This window comes from Tachypleus tridentatus, chromosome 13, assembly GCF_004210375.1.
Source record: "Tachypleus tridentatus isolate NWPU-2018 chromosome 13, ASM421037v1, whole genome shotgun sequence".
Classification (NCBI taxonomy): Eukaryota; Metazoa; Arthropoda; class Merostomata; order Xiphosura; family Limulidae; genus Tachypleus; species Tachypleus tridentatus.
The window spans coordinates 89,015,863-89,036,138 of NC_134837.1; the positions used below are offsets into that span (position 1 = coordinate 89,015,863).

At 32.9% G+C, this 20,276-nt stretch overlaps 1 protein-coding gene across 9 annotated transcripts in view; it reads left to right on the top strand.

Annotated features, from left to right (window-relative positions):
• The first annotated feature begins 11,107 nt into the window (after positions 1-11,107).
• LOC143236862 (CCR4-NOT transcription complex subunit 7-like) overlaps positions 11,108-20,276 on the top strand; it is a 45,764-nt gene continuing 36,595 nt past the window's right edge. For 4 of the 9 annotated variants that reach the window (XM_076475494.1, XM_076475499.1, XM_076475502.1 and 1 more), the window contains exons 1-2: positions 11,145-11,266; positions 13,019-13,426. In XM_076475494.1, the coding sequence (XP_076331609.1) occupies positions 13,265-13,426 (162 nt within the window). In that variant the 5' untranslated portion in view covers positions 11,145-11,266; positions 13,019-13,264. The other 5 variants (XM_076475495.1, XM_076475500.1, XM_076475498.1 and 2 more) reach the window with 5 other exon arrangements.

Genomic DNA, 20,276 nt, shown 5'->3' on the forward strand with positions numbered 1-20,276 from the left:
TATTGAAAAGCTCCACATAGCTTTATGGGAATACTTTCTCTTGCAATATTCTGAATTTTGCTGCAAATGGAACATAAACGCCTATGTTCTGATTTTTGATTTTTTTATAACATGAGCTTGTACTTCTCGACTCGTAATACAAGGATCGCAGATTCAAATTCCCATCACACAAAACCTGCTCGCCCTTCCAGCCGTAGGGGCGTTATAATGTAACGGTCAATCCCACTATTCGTTGGCGGTGAGTGGTAATGACTAGCTGCCTTCTTTTTTGTCTTACACTGCTTAATTAGGGACGGCTAGCGTAGATAGCTCTCGCGTAGCTATGCGTGAAATTCAAAAACAAAAACAAAGCTTGTACTTATGAATGTTAAAGTTTTAGGAAAATAAACGCCATATATACAGAACTGTGGTTTATTTGTCGTCACAATCAATATTTCCAATAGCTATTAATGAGCTTTAGAATGTTAATGATATATCTGTTTCTTTAAAATATTATGTCACATAACTCTGTCTGTCAACTGTAGCTTATGTTAATATTAGATCAGATATGTTGGTATTCGAAGAGAATTTTCAAATGGCTGCATCTTTTTATGCAAGCCTGAATCTTTTGTTAGGCGAAAAAATGTGGTTAAGCTGAAACCTAACTAACCGTGACACTTTCAGTTATTGAATACATGAATACCAACATCTTCAGTTTATTTCCTTGGTCAATACTATGAAACTTGATAGTTTCATAATACTACTAATTAACAATATAACAAGAGTAATTATATGAATAAGAGTGATTATTGCCTCATTCCTCTTCCAATAGCTTAGTTGTCTGGTTTATTTATCAAGCAGATATCCAACTTTAAATGGTGTTTTTGTTGTTGTTTGAAATATTTAGTAGATTTGATGTGATTGCTAATGGAGTAAACGTACAATGCAGATCAGCCTGCCTATAATTATACCTTTTGCGGTACAAATTAAATTGTCTTATAACGTTACTTTTTCTGCTTAGAGTTGTTAATAATCATTTTAAAAAATTTAATATGTTCTTCTTAAAGTTTATTGCGTATTGATTACCACAGTCTTTTAAATTCTATTTTAAACCAAAAAGAATGTGGTTTCAAAATGTAAGCTGTGACATTGAAATAACATTGTAACGTGGCGTGATAATAGTGTTTTAGCCCGTTTTGTCAAATACAAATATGGGAAATTCCACATAAATCATTTGATTCTACTTGTGTTCCTAAGACAACACAAGTTGCTAGAAGCAACATAATAATCCGCATAACGTTATTTTAGTAAGAACTGGTTTCTGTGATTTTATAAACGAGAAGAATATATCCATAATGTTCCTTAACATTCTTGTGAAATGTGTCACTGTACAATATTGTATTTCCACTTTCATTGACAATGTTTTTAAAAACAATTTCTGCATCTTGTTAAATTTATTTCACTTCGATTTCAGACTATAATCACAATAAAAGATGGCGCATCTCTAAACTAAATGGCGCCTCAATAAAATTTGTTAAGGATCAAGCTACACAATGGGCTATCTGTGCTTTGCCCTTCACGGTTATCGAAACCCGGTTTCCAGCGTTGTAATTGCTACTGGAAAACCCTCAATGAAGTGACCAATTAGTTTAGCCAGCAAAACACTATTTTCAATCATTGATCTATAAAAGAACAGAAAGTTTCGACCACTTCAGCTATTACCAAGTTCAAGCGAAACACATTTTTTTTATTTTAATGTTGTACCATTTCTTATTCTTTATTTTCCAGATTTCAGTGTTATTATACTAACACCTCTTTTCTCGGTAATCATTTCCAATAGTTGCCAGGAGTTGCAGTACGACAACCACTTCACAACTAAAGGATACCATTATGATAGAAATTTAGCCGATTCTTGGGGAAATGTTGTGTACTGCAATATCTAATATAATTATCAGGTTCAAAGCATTAACTAAAGGAAATGTGACAACACTGAACAGTTACCATACAATTCTAGTGGCACAGCAATATGTCTGCGAACTCAAACCGCTAGAAACCAGGTTTCGATAATCATGGTGGGGAGAGCACAGATAGCCCATTGTGTAACTTTGTGCTTAACTCTAAACAAACAAATAAAATGTATTTCCAGTGACTCTGTTTATATTTCGACTGTATATCTTTATCTCCTCCACTGTCTTGTAAATTAATAACAATGTTTATAAATTTATGAAATTCTGTGGCATAATAGTTTTAGTATTGACCAAGGAAATGAACTAAAGGGGTTGGTGTTCCTGTATTCAATAACTCTGAAAGTTAAGAGTTGGAATGGTTTGAACTGGGGGCTATGCTTTGTTGGACTCTTGCCAGATTTAACAATTTGAAACCATAAAGCTCCATTTTTATCTCGTCTGACCATAAGATCTTCTGTCACATGTATGCATTATTATTTACATACCTTTTGTACAATCTTCATACGAGATTTAAGAAGATTATTTTTCAGAATATTGTCGATGCATGAACATTGACTCCAATCTCAGACTTTCAACTTTACAAATCTTTCAAAGTTACTATTGGCTTCACAGTGGTATCCCTAAACAGTTTTTTGCTTGCCTGGCTGTTTATTTGGAGAATGAGAGAGCACATCCCACTTCTTAATGATAGACTTCACCGCAGTGAGTAGGATAATAAGCATTTTTGAAATTCTTTGTAACCTCCTCCTGCTGTCTGTTTCTCTACGACTTTATCCCTGATTTGTTTGAAATGCTCCTTGGTCTTTATGGTTGATTTGTTGTGTCACTGTGTAAGTTGTGGCTTCAACAGATGCATTTATTTTCAAGTCATTTTGATTATACAGAGACCATTATACTAATTCTATGAGATTTCAAACTAATCTTTTGCACTTGAACTGATTTAGGATTGTCGTGTCAAAGGAATTGAATACTTATTCAATGAGAATATCTTAATTGTCTTTGAAAATCTAACTTATTTATATAATATAAGATGTTTTTACTCTTCTCAGTTTGTAGTAGATTGTGTAGATTATAAATATAATGTTCCATTTGAAATTTTCATGATTGCAATAACATACGGTAATAAAATATAATAACTTTGCAACGGATGAATAATTTTGCAAGGCACTGTATTCTAGAAGTAAAAAGCTATTTAATGATGACACTTTGTAAATTTTGAATAATGGGAAAATATTCGTACGTTATGTGATGAGGTTTATTAAAGACAGTAAACTTCAATATGCTTATCTCTTTGCATAGCGAATCAATAACACCTATTTGTTTACAATACTTTCATCCCAAAATGCTTTTCTATACCAACATTTTCAAATATTAATTGATAAACAGTTTGTAATCAACATACTTCATTGGACTGACCGTTTCTAGTTAAAAATGTTGATTGATCACACTAGGCATAAAATATAAAGTGGATGCGATTAATCTTGATATTTACTGTATCATATAGAACGGTTATTTCTTATTATCATCATAGAACGAAAATTTAAAACGACTTGGTGCATTTTTTAATTCTAATGCATATGACAGAAAACGTAGTTCAAGTAGTTACAAAGGTAATTACCTCACAGTGAATTATTCATAAGTAAACCAACACGTGTCATAGATTTTTTGAAGCCCACCTATGACGCAAGCGACTATTGAGGAAATCTATGGTGATAAAACACAACAACAACACAGTAATTAATGATATAGAACTATACTTTGATCACAAATTCGTTATTGTTACACAAACATTGAGGATTAAACTCCAAAATGAGTTTTCTTTATACTAGGTCGACTTGTGTTCATAACAGCTTACATAACGATTTGTAATTAAATGACATTTAGACATAAACAATAATAACTTGCTTAATGACAAATTCACGTTAGCTTTAATATAAAAGTACATGTTACGAAGCGAAGATTTTAGTGTATTGCATTACCAGTTTCGTTAGAGCCTTCATGTATATATTATGGGGAGATAATAGTGTGAACATAGCATGCAGCTTAAAAGATATGATTATTTCCACATAAACACTGAAACTTTACATCCATACAAAGATGTACATATCGTATAGCAAAGCTGGTGTTATTATGCTCCAATTGAAACGAGGAAAAGCTACTGTTATTATAGAACCTTATTTTAGGGTGTTCAATTCGATCAAATTTGTATCTATCTATGTATAACAGTATATATATATATATATACGCAATCTGAGGGTCACGGGTTCAAATCCTAGTTACACCAAATATTTTTGCCCTTTTAGCCTTGAGAGCGTTAAATGTGGCGGTAAACGAGTACCCCAAGAGTTGATAGTTACCTTCCCTCTAGTCTTACACTGCTACTTTAAGGACGGCTAGTGCAGATAGTCCCCGTGTAGCTTTCCGCGAAATTCAGAAAGAAACAAACAGTTCACCATAAAAATCTATTTTGAAAAGTATGTATTATTTATTGCTTGATGTCAAACGTTTATTTAAAAAAATTGTTTAAAGTAAAAAAAATAGAAGTAGTACACTCAATTATCAACAAGACGAAGGAAACTAATGCCTTTTTTTACATTTACTTCGTGTCTTTGTTTGTTATTCTCATGTCAGTGTAAATATTTCAATGAAACGTTAAACTTAATCTTATATATATTACAAAGAAAATGGGCAACAAAAGTGATTATAGCTGAGTATATTTTATTACCATTCAGTCCGGGAACTAATGAAACCATACTTATGCTCCCCGTATGACGTAAACAACTATTCAGTATTTGTTTGTTTGTTTGTTTGTTTTGAATTTCGCGCACAGGTACACGAGGACTATCGGCGCTATCCTTCCTAATTTAGCATTGTAAAACTAAAGGGAAGGCAGCTAGTCATCACCACTCACCGCCAACTCATGGGCTACTCTTTTACCACGAATAGCGAGATTTACCTTAACGTTCTAACGCCCCCACGGCGTTGCACATGTTTGATGCAACGGGGAGATTATTGAGGAAATATGCTAGTTAAACACAACAAAAAAACAGTAATTAAATATATACAGCTATACTATGAAAACAAATTAATCATTGCTACATAAACTTTCTAGAAAACACGTTTATTATTATTATTATTGTTATTATTATTATTATTATTGTTATTATTATTATTGTTATTATTATTATTATTGTTATTATTATTATTGTTATTATTGTTATTATTATTATTATTATAAAGTGTCTTGCAAAATTATTCACTCCATGCAAAGTTATCTTTTTTATCATCTGAATTATTTTTACTAAAACTTTAAAATGGAAATTTATATTTAGAATCTACACAATTTACTCGAAACTGAGAAATCTAAAAAAATTCATATTATTTAAGTCATTTAAATTTTAAAATAAAATTAGAATGTTCTCAATTGCATAAGTACTTAGCCGCTTTGCTACGACAATCCTAAATTAGTTCAGGTGCAAAAGATCAGTTTGAAAGTTCAAAAATTAGCGTTATGATCTCTATTTCTGTGTTATCAAATTAAATTAACTTGATTTCAGACTACATTCATTGGCTGAAGCCACAACGTACATTGTTATACGACAAATCAACCATGAAGACCAAGGAGCTTTCCAAACAAGTCATGAATAAAGTGGTAGAGAACACAAAGCAGAAGAATGTTACAAGAAAATTTCAAAAATGCTGATTATCACGTTGACTATGATGAAGTCTATCATTAAGAAGTGGGATGTGCTTCCCCTCCTCTAAACTAAACATCCAGGCAAGTAAGAAACTGTTTAGGGATGCCACTGTAAAGCCAACAGTAACTTTGAAAGATTTGTAAAGTTTCATGTCTGAGATGGAAATCAATGTTCATACATCAACAATATCCTGGTCTCTATACAAAGCTGGTCTATATGAACACGTAGCAAGAAAAAAGTCGCTACTGAAAAATAATCTTCTTAAATCTCGTACGAATATTGTAAAAACGTATGTAAATAATACTGCATACATGTGACAGATGCAACAAGATCTTGTTGTCAGACGAGATAAAAATGGAGCTTTATGGTGTCGAAATGTTAAATCTGGTGAAAGCCCAACAAACCATATCACCCAGTCAAAACCATCCCAACTGTCAAGCTTTGTTATAACAACATCATGTTATGAGGACGCTTCTTACCAGCAGAGAATGGAAAATTTGTCAGAATTAAGGAAAATATGGTTAGTGTAAAGAATCCGAGAAAAAATCCTGCTCGAGTCAGCCAAGAACCTAAAATGGATCGAAAATTCATATTTCAGCAGGACAATGACCCAAAACACAAAGCCAAAGCCACACCGTAGTGATTTTAAAATAAAAAGTGAATGTCTTGAAATGACCCAATCAAAGTCCTGACTTGAATTCAAAAGAACATTTATGACGATACTTGAAGAATGTAGTCTGTCGATGATCCCAAAGAATCTGTCAGAATTAGAGAAATTTTGCCAGGAAGAATTGACAAAGATTACACCATCTTATTGTGCAAAGCTGGTAGAGACCTTTCCAAAACGACTCACAGCACGAATTACTGTTAAAATGACTTCCAACAAGCTAGATATTTAAGGTACTCGACTCGTAACCTAAGGGTAGTGGGTTTAATTCCCAGTCCCACCCCAAGCATGCTCGTCCTTTTAGCCGTGGGGGCGTTATATTGCGCGGTCAATCCCATTATTTGTTAGTAAAAGAGTAGCCCAAGACTTGGCGATGAGTGGTGGTGACTAATTACCTTCCCTATAGTCTTACACTGCAAAATTAGGGACGGCTAGCGCAGATAGCCCTCATGTATCTTTGCGCGAAATTCAAAACAAACCAAACTTCCACCAAGTACTGACGTAGGTGGGATGAATACTTATGCAATCAGTAAGTTTCAATTATAATATTTCCTTTACAAGTTTAATTGACATTCGACTTCCTTCACACATAACAATGTTACGTTTGGTCGTTAGAGTTTTCAATAAAACAAGTTCGTTAAAAATTGTTTACATTATTTGTATTTCATCAAAATGATACGTTACTGGTATGAGGTGAATACATTTGCAAGGAATTGTATGTATATACATATCATCACTTTGAAAATTATTCTAGACATACCCGATGAAACTCTAGCGTTTACGGAGGGTGAAAGTAGTTTTTCGGAATGAAAAAAATTGTCCGAAAATATTGTTAATATTAATGGAAACCAATTAATCAATCAGCGCATACTAATCATGAGACGGGCAGGGCTAAATGATTAGAATGCCAGACTGTGAATCTTGATGTCCATGATTCCTGTCACACCATCTCAAAATCGCGCATCACATTTCAGAAGCTTGAGTAATGCATCATGAAAGTAATGGTCAAATTCCACTTTTCGAGTAAAGCAGCCCGATAATTATGTCTCATTCCAAGATGTAATGTAAAATTCGGTGCTGAATTTCTCAGACTTAAGTGATATAAGTAGATGCAAATTTAGACACATTCCGCCTGGATAGAATCCCAGTCAATTGCAGGTTGATGTTCAGCTAACAGCTGGATATGCTGAAGCAATTGGGAAAAAGCGTTATGCTTTAGGACACGACATGAAGGTTATGTTTGTGCAAGAGTTTACAAGGACGATGGAGAAAGCTACCGTACCCCGTGGTGTGTGTACTTGTTGAGGTTTATTTATCTTAAAATTAGTATCAATTCTCTGTCTGAGAACAAGCTTAAAGTAAGGGAAAGAGGAAAAGTGTGGTATATCATTATCTTATTTACTTTCTGTTAAAATGTTCACATATAGTTGTATCCTAAATTTATCAGTTACTTCTATGTACATGTTGCTTTCATATATAAATTGGTCAAAAAGTCATTAACTAGACTACAATCTAGCTGCCTTTCTTTCCTTGTCATTCTGGTGAGGTCACATCTGTTCTTCTAATGTAAGTTACAATTATAGTACTGCTCTTTGTACAATAATATAGACACCAGTGTCTTCCAGTGATAGATAAGATGATATCTCAGTATCACAGCTTCCCCTATTCTTGAATGAAAATGAATAGTCATTTGGACAGCACTAGTCACTCTGGGTCAATTGTGGTTTAAAATACATTACGTTTAAATAGTCTGGCAGATGATCTTGACCTGATCAGTGGAAGAAATAGTTTCAATCAAGTACAAAAAATATCCCATCCAAACCAAATATAAACATTTTATGTGTGTCTGTGTCTTTGTGTTATAATAAATATTGTACTGTTGTATTTAACATAGTATTCAATCACTTTTTTGCATTCTCACGAATTCAAATATTCATAGAAATACAGAATTATTTCAAAATTAATTTCTTGTTTGGCCTCCTGTTTTCTATAAATCTATCCCATCATTCTAAAAAAAATCAGTTTTACCTTAGTACATCACAAAACTATTATGAAGGAGAATTTATTTTCCATACAGTTTGATGTGCTGACTATAAATTTTATATGTTGCCTTTAATTGTTTATTTGCGATATCAAAAAATTAATTATACAAAAAAGTTCCATTTAAAAACCATATCTTTTAAGTTCCATTTAAAAACCATATCTTTTTTTTTGCTTTAGCCACTTTCAAATACCCTTATCAACCATTGCACATATGAATTGAACACGTGACAATGAATCCGTTATTTTATGTAAAATTTGTAAACAAGGTAGCAGGTCAAGCTTTTCTAAGTTTGACTAAATTTCTTCTCCCCTTACTCTTCTCGTAAACTGTTATTGTTATTTCGAAACTTCCTTCTGGTGTGCCACTTCAAACTTATTTGATCAGGCACTCATCGAATGCTTGGTAGTTGTTACAGCTCTCATTTGAAATAAAGTTGTTCCTTTTAAATGAGCATCAAAATGGAATGCATGTCGTTCACTACTACTCTAACCATTCACTTTGGAAATTATTTCAAACTAATCCTGATTTGCTTCCCAGAATATTTTCATCTTACAATCCATTACCTTCTTAATTTTGCAATCTTATTGAACTGGCAAACGTATTTCTAAAACCTGATTAGATAATGAAATAATTGAAGTAATACATGCAGGAATACCTGTAGTCATTGGTTGTACATCAGTTTCGGTAACAGTTGTAGATTAAAAGGGTTTTTCTATTCCATGTGTTATGGTATATGATGTCTCAAGCTGAAATTTTGGGTTAACAGAGAGAAATACAATTAGTTTTCATTACATTTACAAAATCATTTCCATAAGCTTTATTCTGTCCTTGGTGTTCATTTTTATCTTGTTTTTTTTCTGCAATCCACAGATATTTTTTGTATTTTTTAATTTTATCTTTATAGTTCCTCTACACATCTACAATAGCTTCTTCGAACGTTTCTTAAATTAATTTAGTTTTAAATTCATCTTTAAATATTTTGTATCTTTGTCTTAAATTATTGTGAGGCATCTCTTCTTGTTCTTTTACCTTTGTGTATAAGTTTCTTCTTGTTTTTGTTTTGTTTTTGGAATTTCGCACAAAGCTACTCGAGGGCTATCTGTGCTAGCCGTCCCTAATTTAGCAGTGTAAGACTAGAGGGAAGGCAGCTAGTCATCACCACCCACCGCCAACTCTTGGGCTACTCTTTTACCAACGAATAGTGGGATTGACCGTAAGTTATACACCCCCACGGTTGGGAGGGTGAGCATGTTTAGCGCGACGCGGGCGCGAACCCGCGACCCTCGGATTACGAGTCGCACGCCTTACGCGCTTGGCCATGCCAGGCCTGTTTCTTCTTGATGTTTCTTTAATTTTCTGCCTCTCTCTTCTAATTATCTTTCTTCTAATTTTATACCTCTTTCTTCAAGTTTTATTTAACTTATAACGAGTTAGTTAATTATTTGAATATAATATTCAAGTTTTTCACGCTATTAACTTTTAGTGGTGGTTCTAACATAAATAAGTTCCAAAATAAATTCAAAAACTGATGACATGCCTAACTTACAAATAAAACATACTTTTAAGTTTTTTCTTCTATCTGTGACACAAAATTGGCAGACTACTACACTTCATAAGTTATTGATTATACAATGCCAAATTAACTTACTCACCAACCAACCGACTGACTCACTGATTAAACTAGTTTTCTTTAATTCATTCAATGGCATATGTAAATAACTAACTAATTCTGTTGATTTCATATAGCAATAAGATTTCTTCATATTTCACGAAGCTTCCAGATGTCATGCCATCATTATATAAGAACCAAAACATTTTAAAAGTTTTATTTTGTAATAAAGGCATGATTGTGATCTAAGGTAATTGCTATACTTTACGACGCTTTTAATTAAACTAATTTTGTTTTATTTACAATTTAATTTTAAGATTTGAACCCATGAAAGTCCTAAGATAAAGTGTTGCTGGGTCATTGCCATACAAAAGACTACATATTTTAAATATTTTAAACCACTACAAAATGAGTGGTTTAATGGAGCTGATTTCTCCAAGTCCGTTCCATTGGCTGTGGTTTCGCTAGATTTAAAATTTAGCATTATATTAACTTTCCTTGACTGTAAAGTTTGATATGGAGCTGTATTCGAATAAGTATTTTTTTTCTCAAACGTTTTATTATTAGTGTTTTACACTCACAGAATCAAATATAAAATTTTCATGTTACTGTTAACTTTAGCCTTAGTTATTTGTTTTGGAAGTTGCTAAGGGCTGATTATATTTGTTATTCCTTCGTTTGAAACCAGCAGCCCAGTCTGGCAAGCTGGTTAAGGCACTCAATTCGTAATCCGAGGGTCGCGAGTCGAATCATCGTCACACTAAACATGCTTGCCCTTTCAGCCGTGGGGGCGTTATAAAGTAACGATCAATTCCACTATTCGTAAAATGTAAAAGAGTAGCCCAAGAGTTGGCGGTGGGTGGTGATGACTAGCTGCCTTCCATCTAGTCTTACAATGGTAAATTAGGGACGGCTAGCGCAGATAGCCCTCGTGTAGCTTTGCGCGAAATTCAAAACAAACCAAACCAAAATAGGTTGAACTCCTTAATCTATACGTTACAAACTACTTTCTGGAAATACAATATATTATCAAACTTAAAAGGACTATTTTCTTACTTTTAATTTTGGATTTGTTTGTTGTTGTTGTCTTTACTTCATAAATGGGTAAAAGGATTGAAAGAAAAATTCATAAGAAAATTTTGTATAGGTGGGTGTTAAAGTTTGGCGATTTATTATTAGTGTTTTATGCTCACAGAGTCAGACGTAAGTTAATAATAGTGTTACTGTTATCCCCTGAAAAGGTTTTAAAAGTTGCTAAACGTTGATTAAATTTGTTATTCCTTTATTGGACACCTTTAATTTGTAAGTTACAGTTCAAAATAATACACAGCATTAAAAAGTACGCATGTTTAGTTAAATAAGAAAATTTTACTGATCTGAATTTTGCATACAAAGCATAACGTTTCGTTGAGGTAGGCCTAAGAATTAAAGTAAGAAATCTTATAGAGAACGATTGGAATAATTCTAGAACTTCGATCGTATTCCTTTGATATTTTTCCCGTAAATTTATTCTTTTAACAAAATTAAACGCTAAAAGATTTTTATCACTGTGAAAAATAATGGCTAAAAGTTACTTTATATTTAACACCGCATTCAAATGTAATTGTAATATCGCCTAATTAGTTAAGCACTTTTTAGAACGCTTTTGTAAATTCCCTTGGCATAACTATAAGCAGAACTTTCAAATTTCTATTATTAAGAGTTAGACAACTTTATTATTTAATTTTTAAACTGTGGTTGGAATTTTGAATGACGTATATTAAAATGTTTTTGATAATGATATGTTTATACTTTATGGTGTTTGATGTGATGTTATGATTATGTTTTCCTATTTTGTTTGTATTCATTTTGTTTTAGAAAGTAATAATAGAACATTTAGCATTATAATCAAGTCTGAAAAGTTTTATATTTGCATAAAACACATTGACACTAAACATGAAGGCCAGATCAATAAAAAATGCTACCTATGCTTAACATTATTTTTTGTTTATGAGGTGGTGGTGGTATTTCAGAGCTTGTATCAGTGAGACCCCTATGTTAGCATTACCAGTTATATTATTGTGCTAGTATCACTGCCATTTTCCATAAACATCTTTCTCTTTGTACCCTTTTTCTCATATTTCTAGACTGAAGCATCCACTAATAAGAAGCAGATGAAGTAGCAGTTACTTTCTGGTTGTTTTAACGACTATTTTTGTAATAAATTGATTTTAAGAATTGCAGCTACCAATTGTATTACACATTTCATAATTAAACATTTACAAATCTCATAGTGCCAGTTGTTCAACACATTGCCTGGTATGTTTCTGCCACATATTTTACCAGGTTGGAAATTATTATGAAGTATAAATTTATTTTGTATGTTTCTTAAAGTCCTGTTATAAAAATGATTAATTTAGATGTTTCATGTAAAACTTGTTACTATGTATCTTGTAAATAAAATTGTACAACAAAATCTGTATTCTTGCTGATATCTTGTTGTTTTTTTTGTACCTATTCTTTATCTTTTAAGGAAATACAAGTATGAAGAAAACTGTCATGTTGCAAACACTTTTTTTTTCAAGATTTGATTGTTAGTTGTCAACTACTAGCACACATGATTTTTATCTGTTGTACTATTCAAACTGCTTTTAATTATGAATCAGTTAATATGTAAGTGATCGTTTAAAAAAAAATTATTGTTGTGTCACTTTAAGCATTGATGTTTGGTAGTAAAAGTTGATTGACTGTGAGGTCTGTTATCACATATCCAGTATATTATACTATTATAATTTTAAATTAAAAAAATTCTACACTCCATCTAGATATTTTATTATTTTTTAATAAGTTTTGGTGAACTATGACCTTAGTTTTTTTTATTATTTGTTTGTAGGTTTTGTGCTTTTATTTATTTTTCACAAAGAACAAGTTTTATGTTAATTCCAAATGTTAAAATATTTTGCAAAGTAACAAAAATTGATGGATGCCATGTAAACAATGCTTATGATTAAAAAAATATTTTATTTTTATATTTCCTTCATTAAGAATTTTGATAATTTTTGTTTCTGCTTTCAGGAAGAACTGGACAAAGAAACAATTTTCTCTTTTTTTTGTTTTGTTTTTGTTTTTTTTCTTTAACAGTTGAAGATACTGCCAGTCAGCAAGGAAATCAATGTTTAGTGTACTAAGCCTTTCAGCCAAAGTTTATAAATTCTATTTCAAGGGAGCACAAAACTTTAAATTGTATACCCTGTTCAGGACGAAAAGCAAGAATAAGTGGGTGTGTGCATAGTTTCTTGAAATACGTGTGCATATGTTATAATGCCAGCACCTTCAAGCCATATTGATTTCAATAACGAAAGAAGTCGTAATGCTTCACTTTCAAATGAAGCTTGTGGAATTCGAGAAGTATGGGCATATAACCTGGAGGATGAGTTCAACAGAATTCGTCAAATTGTGCAGAATTACAGCTTTGTTGCTATGGTAAGTATAAGAACTTCATAAGTTTGAAATACAAGAGTAGTAAAAAAATGAAGTAAAGTACAATCAGCATACAAGGTCGTGAGATCCAATTATTGTTCTCTAAACCAAACTTGAAGGTTTGTAGAGACGATAAAACCAACTTGCAGTAAAAATGTATTCTCAAGAAGGCTGGCATAGGTATTAAAGTTTTAATACCCATACCAGCCATCTTGAGAATACAAACCTGAGGGTTTCTTTTGTATTTTCGTGGGGAATGGCATATTGTTTGTCATTTGATGAGGTTCCAAATGAATACAGAAAATTAACATATGCAAGAGTGTACACATACAAGGGTCCTATCAATGTTTATTCTGCTATAATAATGTTAGTGAGAAAAAAAAAGTTTTGTTAATATTTTGACTTTAAACTTGTTACAAAATACCTACTTTTGTTAAATTGTGTGAGATTGGTATACATTACCTGTAATTTCTTCTTTTTTTTATGCTTACACTAATGATATTGATACAGGTATAACCCGCATTAATTATACTTACCAAAAAAAAAATTAAAATATACTTGCTCACTTTCTCTGTGTCTTTCATTTCATTGAGGAACCAGCATTAATAATAAAGGACTTTGTCTTATTGATTTTTTTGAAAACACTAAATGGATAAATACATGTTAAACGGTTAACATTTTTACCACATAATCATCAATTTATTATCTTAACAATATGTTAGGTTTTCTGAAGGCATAGGATAGAGGTGTTCAGTGAATAGATATAGAATATATGTTGGGGAAACTAGACCTACAGTTTAGGCTAGGATTATTTTGAATATTCTTTGTCTCTGGCTTCTTAGAAGTGATTTGTTTATTTATATTATTTATTACATGCTGCTGATTTAATGTATATTTTTTTTAATTTTTATAAAATGGAGGAACTTATTTGATAAATGAGTGGGTACTTTAATGCAGGGTATTTATAAAGTAAGTATCTAGTTCAGTGAAAACATGAAAAATGGGTAAAATTCAAACTTGGTGCAATAGAACACATACATTCAATGTATACTTATGGAAATTATTTTACATAAGCACCATCAATATTTCAACAGAGCTCAAATCTGTCAGCAGTATTGTGGTGCATATTTTGGATCATTTCAGAGGTTATTTTGTTAACAGTTGTTGCAATAAGTCATTGTAGATCCTCTGATAGGAGAAATCAACGGGCTTTTGATCAGCTCATGTGTGAGAGTTATGACAATTAACACATGTGGAAAGTTGCTTCATCACTGAAAATTGTGCTTCTTTGTGGATAATCCTCTTCATGCAGGTCATGTAACTCCTGAAGATGATGGTTTTCTTATTTAAATGTGATTTCAACATTTAGTGGTTAGCTGAATTGGGTATTCCAAGTCTATGTGATGCAGTGCAAGTTGACATCATACCTGGCTTTTCATCCATAATATTTCTTACTGCATTCACAACATGCTCAGAGACACTTGAGGATCCAGATGTTGACTTATCATAGACAGATCCTATTGTTTTGAATTTATTAGGCAATTTATGTATTGTTTGCAGAACCAGGCTTGTGCAACTTTCTTTCAACCTCCTGTCTGATTTCTGTGTATTTCTTTCCTTTAATACATAGTGTTAAAATTATCACGTCCTTGCACATTCATCATTATAAATAAAAATCATTAATTTTCAAATAGATAGTTTATGAACACCCTTTATAATGGGATCTTTTGTATTTTAAATGTGCAATATAGATATAGATCTGAACAGTACATAGTTTGTAGGACTAGCTTTGGTTCTTTGATAGTTATAGGAAACTGAAGGTAGTCCAGCTTACATGCTTTCCTTTTCTTTATCAATGTAACATAATTTTCCACTAGGAAAACACAACAGTGATTTCTCACCATCAACTTGCAAAATAAATTTTATATATGATGTTCCTCTTCATTTAGTTGTTAAACATTACCATCATGCTTTAATTATTTCTGCAGGCTTTTCATATGCAATACTTTTGATTGCTCCAAAATTGAATAATCACATCTTAGTTCCCTTGGATTCTGTAGGTTTTAATTGCCTTCCATTTCAATACAGGTTTTTTACATTAAAGTTCCTACACCTATGTCAACTATTAAAATCATCAAGAGTTTTCTAAAACCATCATTATGAAAACATTTAGTGTTACAAGCAGTTGATGATTATTATTGTATTAAGTGACAGTTTGTAATTTTGCACCATTTAACTTCAGTTGGATATAAGTTCGGAAGATCACGTCCATAGGAATGATACTTTCCTCTCCATAGAACTGAAAGCTATTAATTTGTGACACTGCTGGAAATGTTTTTAAAGCATGCACCAAAACTATAACTGGAACTTCCACATATCATAAAGTGTATTACACCAGTCTTTCATTTAGTCATTGTTAGTGACTATAGCCTTCCATTAAGAGAAGAATAATACATTTTCTGTGTGCATTAATCATCTTGAGTATATTGTATCAGGTTTCCCACAGATAAATGTCGGAATTGTCACAATGACATTTAGAAGCTGAATATTGAGTAACTTATCGTTGGTTGGTTAAATCCAATGATTGTCATTTACAAAGTGTTTTAATTGTCTGCTGTTTCAACTCTATTCAGAGTAAGTTTTGCAACACTGAAGGCAACATGGACAAGAAGGACTTTTGTCTGATTTTCCTCTACAACCTTAAACTTGGACAAAAAGCTATTGAAACTACACGAACATCAACCAGGCATTCAGTCATGGATCTGTTACGTAATGTACAGTTTAGTGTTGGTTCCAAAGGTTTTAACATGGAGATGAAAGTCTTGAAGACCACAAAGGTAATGGAAGGAAGCCATCCTTAGATGAAAACACATTAAGGGAAGTAGTTGAAACAGACCCTCGTACAACAGTATATGAGCTTACAGAAAAGTTAGGCAAAAGCAAATCAAGCATATCCAACCAACTTGAGTGTGATTGGAAAGACAAAAAAGTTGGATAAGTGGGTTCTGCAAGAGCTGACTGAAGATCAATAAAATAGGCATTATGAGACCTATCATTCATGGTGCTCCAAAGATTGAACAAATTGAGAATGATGTGTAATGATGCTGTTTATGCCCCCTGCTGAGGAAATCAGTTTCTATGGTCAATGAACTCCATGATTTCTACAGCAGAGGCATAAACAACATCATTAAACATTGATAAAAGTGTGTTGAAGCAAATGGTGCTTACTTTGATTAAAGCATGTTTAACAACAATGGTTTATACTTTTCCAAACTGTGCAGTTCAGAAACAACATTTATTTCTGGACAACCTAATATATACCAAAGACCCATCATTTTCCTGGCACCACAATTATTTAGAAAGGTTTTTATTTTTCATTATAAGTTGTGGAATTTTTGCACATTATTTTAAACTTTCAGGTAAATTGAAAATTTTGTATGTCTGTCTTTTTTTTTAATTCCAGAAAAAACAGTACCAGTTTTTTTAATTTTTGTTAGAGCTTTCAATACTTTTTTTCTTTTGGATTAATTAGATTTTTTCTCTTAATCATATTATGAGATTTTAGGACATGTTTGTGAGTGTGGTATAATTTCTTTGACAGGATTATTCCTCATTATTAGTAACCAAGTGTTCAGGTTTTTATACTTAATAGCAGTTTTCATCAATACAGTAATAATAGCTTAAGCACTCTAGATACATCAGACATACTACTTACCTTCAATTTGGTTTGAGGGATCACACTGAATAGATTTTCATTCTCATGTCTCTGAAATGCTCCAAGCTGTAGATTATCCTTTGTAGGAAGTGTCATTTCTTTCAATAACAATTTGAGCTCCTGAAACATTGATTAGTGCTACCCCATCAACGTATATCATGTGGATAGTTCATTAGTTTATTTTATACCCAAAACTTGTGGTCTCCTGCCTCCATATCTTCTCCTGAGCCTGCTTTGTGTTTGAGCATCTGTGAAAAGTGTCTTACAAACTGCCTTCTATCCTGATAATGGTCAGGTAACATTAACATTTATCCTTTAATAATAGATGTATGTGACACTTATTTCTTTACTCCAGTCATTTTTGCTGGTTTGTGGAAGAGTTTCTTGAATGCACCTTAACTTGGAAGATTTCTTCCATTCTTTACCATCACCTGATTATTTCATATTTTTTCAGTCTGTTTCATGTTGACTCTTATTTGTCATGTTCTCTCAAAATTTGAGATTCTTTCTCTGTATCCTATTTCTGGAATTTCTCATCCTTTTTAGTGCTCTTATCTGTTGAATCTTTTTTTTTTTTTTTTGCAACAATAGATTTATCCATTTTGTATTTTAACTGTTGTTTTTTCTCTTGTCTTCTGCTTGCACACTTTCTTAGGCCCAGCATGGCCTGGTGGTTAAGGTGCTCGGCTCATAATCCGAGAGTCATGGATATGAATCTCCATTACCCCAAACATGCTTGCCCTTTCATCTGTGGGGTGTTATAATGTGATGGTCAATCCCACTATTTGTTAGTAGATGAGTAGCCCAAGAGTTGGCAGTGGATGGTGGTAACTTGCTGCCTTCCCTCTTATCTTACACTGCTAAATTATGGATGGCTAACACAAATAACCAGTGTGTAGCTTTGTGAAAATTCAAAAAAAAAAAAAATCACTTTCTTAGTTTGCTGTTCTTGTTACCATTTCATTGAATGCTCTGTGTTACTACTCTGAAAGCTTTCAATTGATGCCATTCCTGTATGCAGACCTTTGGGGGAGTTCCTCATCCTGTGGATCCTCACTGAATTCCCTCCTTAGAGGCTAGGCATCATAATGCTTAGTGATCATTTGTTCTAGAATCATCTCAGATTTTTTTCTTGTGAGAGCTTGGCTTCTTCACTATGTCCACTTGTGGACTCAGTTTTTAGGAGACCCTTGGAACATACAGATTTTTCTCTCAAGAGCTCTCTTTTTCATTCAGGGCTCATAACTGCCTGTTTTGGGACTACATTCTGATGTCATTGTTAGGTCTGCATTTCCAACACTATATGGACATTTGATAACTTCTAGACCTGTCCTGCAAGGCATTATTTGTTATAACCTCTGTTTTGGAAGTCTACTCATTTGGGTTATCTGACCAGGCTCCTAAGTATTGAGTCCCTTTCAGTATGTAAATCAATCTTCCTCCACTCTGCACAGTCTTACACCTGTTCATGGATGCCTCTGACCAGGTGAGGTGCAGTTCTCTCTACTTTCACCCTTTTCAGTGTTTTGGAACAATGTTTGATTTCAGTGTTTTTGATATGTGAACATTTCAATTGGCCTGCGAATATGTTTTGTATTAATTATCTTCCATATTTTGGGAGCTTTAAATATTGTGGTGGATAAGTTGTCTCATCTAAATCAAATTATTCAAACACAGTTGTCTTTGCATCTCCATGTTTTTTCTCTAGTTTTTTTTTTTTCCCCAATTTTGAAGTCCTCTTATCAGTGTGCTTGAAACTCTTGTCCACAACAACCATCCATCCTTTTAGTCACCATTCCCAAACTCTGTGATTGTGGCAGTATTTTCTCTAAATCTGGATTATTTCATCTACTTTTTGTATACCTATCTTCTTTTTTTTTATTTCTTCCTAGGTGTAGTTTTTAGTTCATTGAACCCCTTACTGGGTTCTTCTCATTGTCCCTCTTTGGCCAGCTTAAGAGTGATTATAGCTTCTTATCTTCATAACAAGCCTGGAATATTTATCTCTTCCATCTCATAGGTTCTTTTTTATGTCAGCCCTGGATATCTTTCCCTCATAGTGTACCACACTATTATCTTATCATTTGGTTTTTATTCAGTCCCTGGCAAGATGGGCAAGTTTTACTAAGTGTAGTCTGTTTTCTCATTTGTTCTTATTGACTATCAACTTTGTAGTTTCACTGCTGGTCCATTTGTTACTTCCTTCCTCTAGATCATTCTTATGTCATTCCTTTTTTACATGGCTTTCTAGGGCAGTCTATTCTTATGTACAACTGCTGGTTACAGTGCTGCTTTGTTGGTAAACTTTTGTTGTTTTTTCTTACACATTGTCTTTTTTTTTGTTTCTCTCTGTGGTTCTTATAGGCTTATTGAAGGCTTCCCTAACCAGTCAGCATTCTCATCCAGTTACTGTTTTGGATTGGAACTTCTTTTTAGTTAACAAAACTATCAAAACTCTTATGTCTTCCATTCAAACTTAAGCCATCTGTTCCCTCTACCATCTTTCTCTTACAACATGCATTTTCTTCTCACCTGTTGGAGACATGACTGATATTTTTGCCTTGGATACCTCTACCAGACTGCTCCTTTCTCCTCAAAACTTGCCTTACCCATTGGGACACTTTGGTGTTTTCTTCAAGCATCCTTCTTTCCATTTTTTCTCTCTGCATTGATTCAGACTCTGATAATTTCCTTTTATCTGTTTGAGCAGTTTGTTGTTCTCTCACATTACTCCGTTTCAAAGCAATTGACAAAATGTTTTGTTTTTTCATAAGATTACTTTTGTTCTCATAATGTATCTTCTACCTTTACCAGTTGGGTTAAACAAACCATGTGGTTTATATGTTCCTGTGGTGGAGGTGGTTTTTTCATCTTCCACATGTCATTCACCATATAGTTTATCATCCTATGGTTCCTCTTGAACCTAGCTGTTAGCATCTCCTGGATGTATGTAGTATTGTAGGTGGTGATATAAACAACACATCTTTCCCCTGACACCTTTCTGCTACATTAGTTACATTATGCTGCATTCTCCATTCTTTCCAAATTCAACAAAAAAAGAATCATCTCAGACTATATATGTATGTGTATGTATTGGAGATAGTGGAACTAACCATGTGACCATTGCTGCCTCACAGA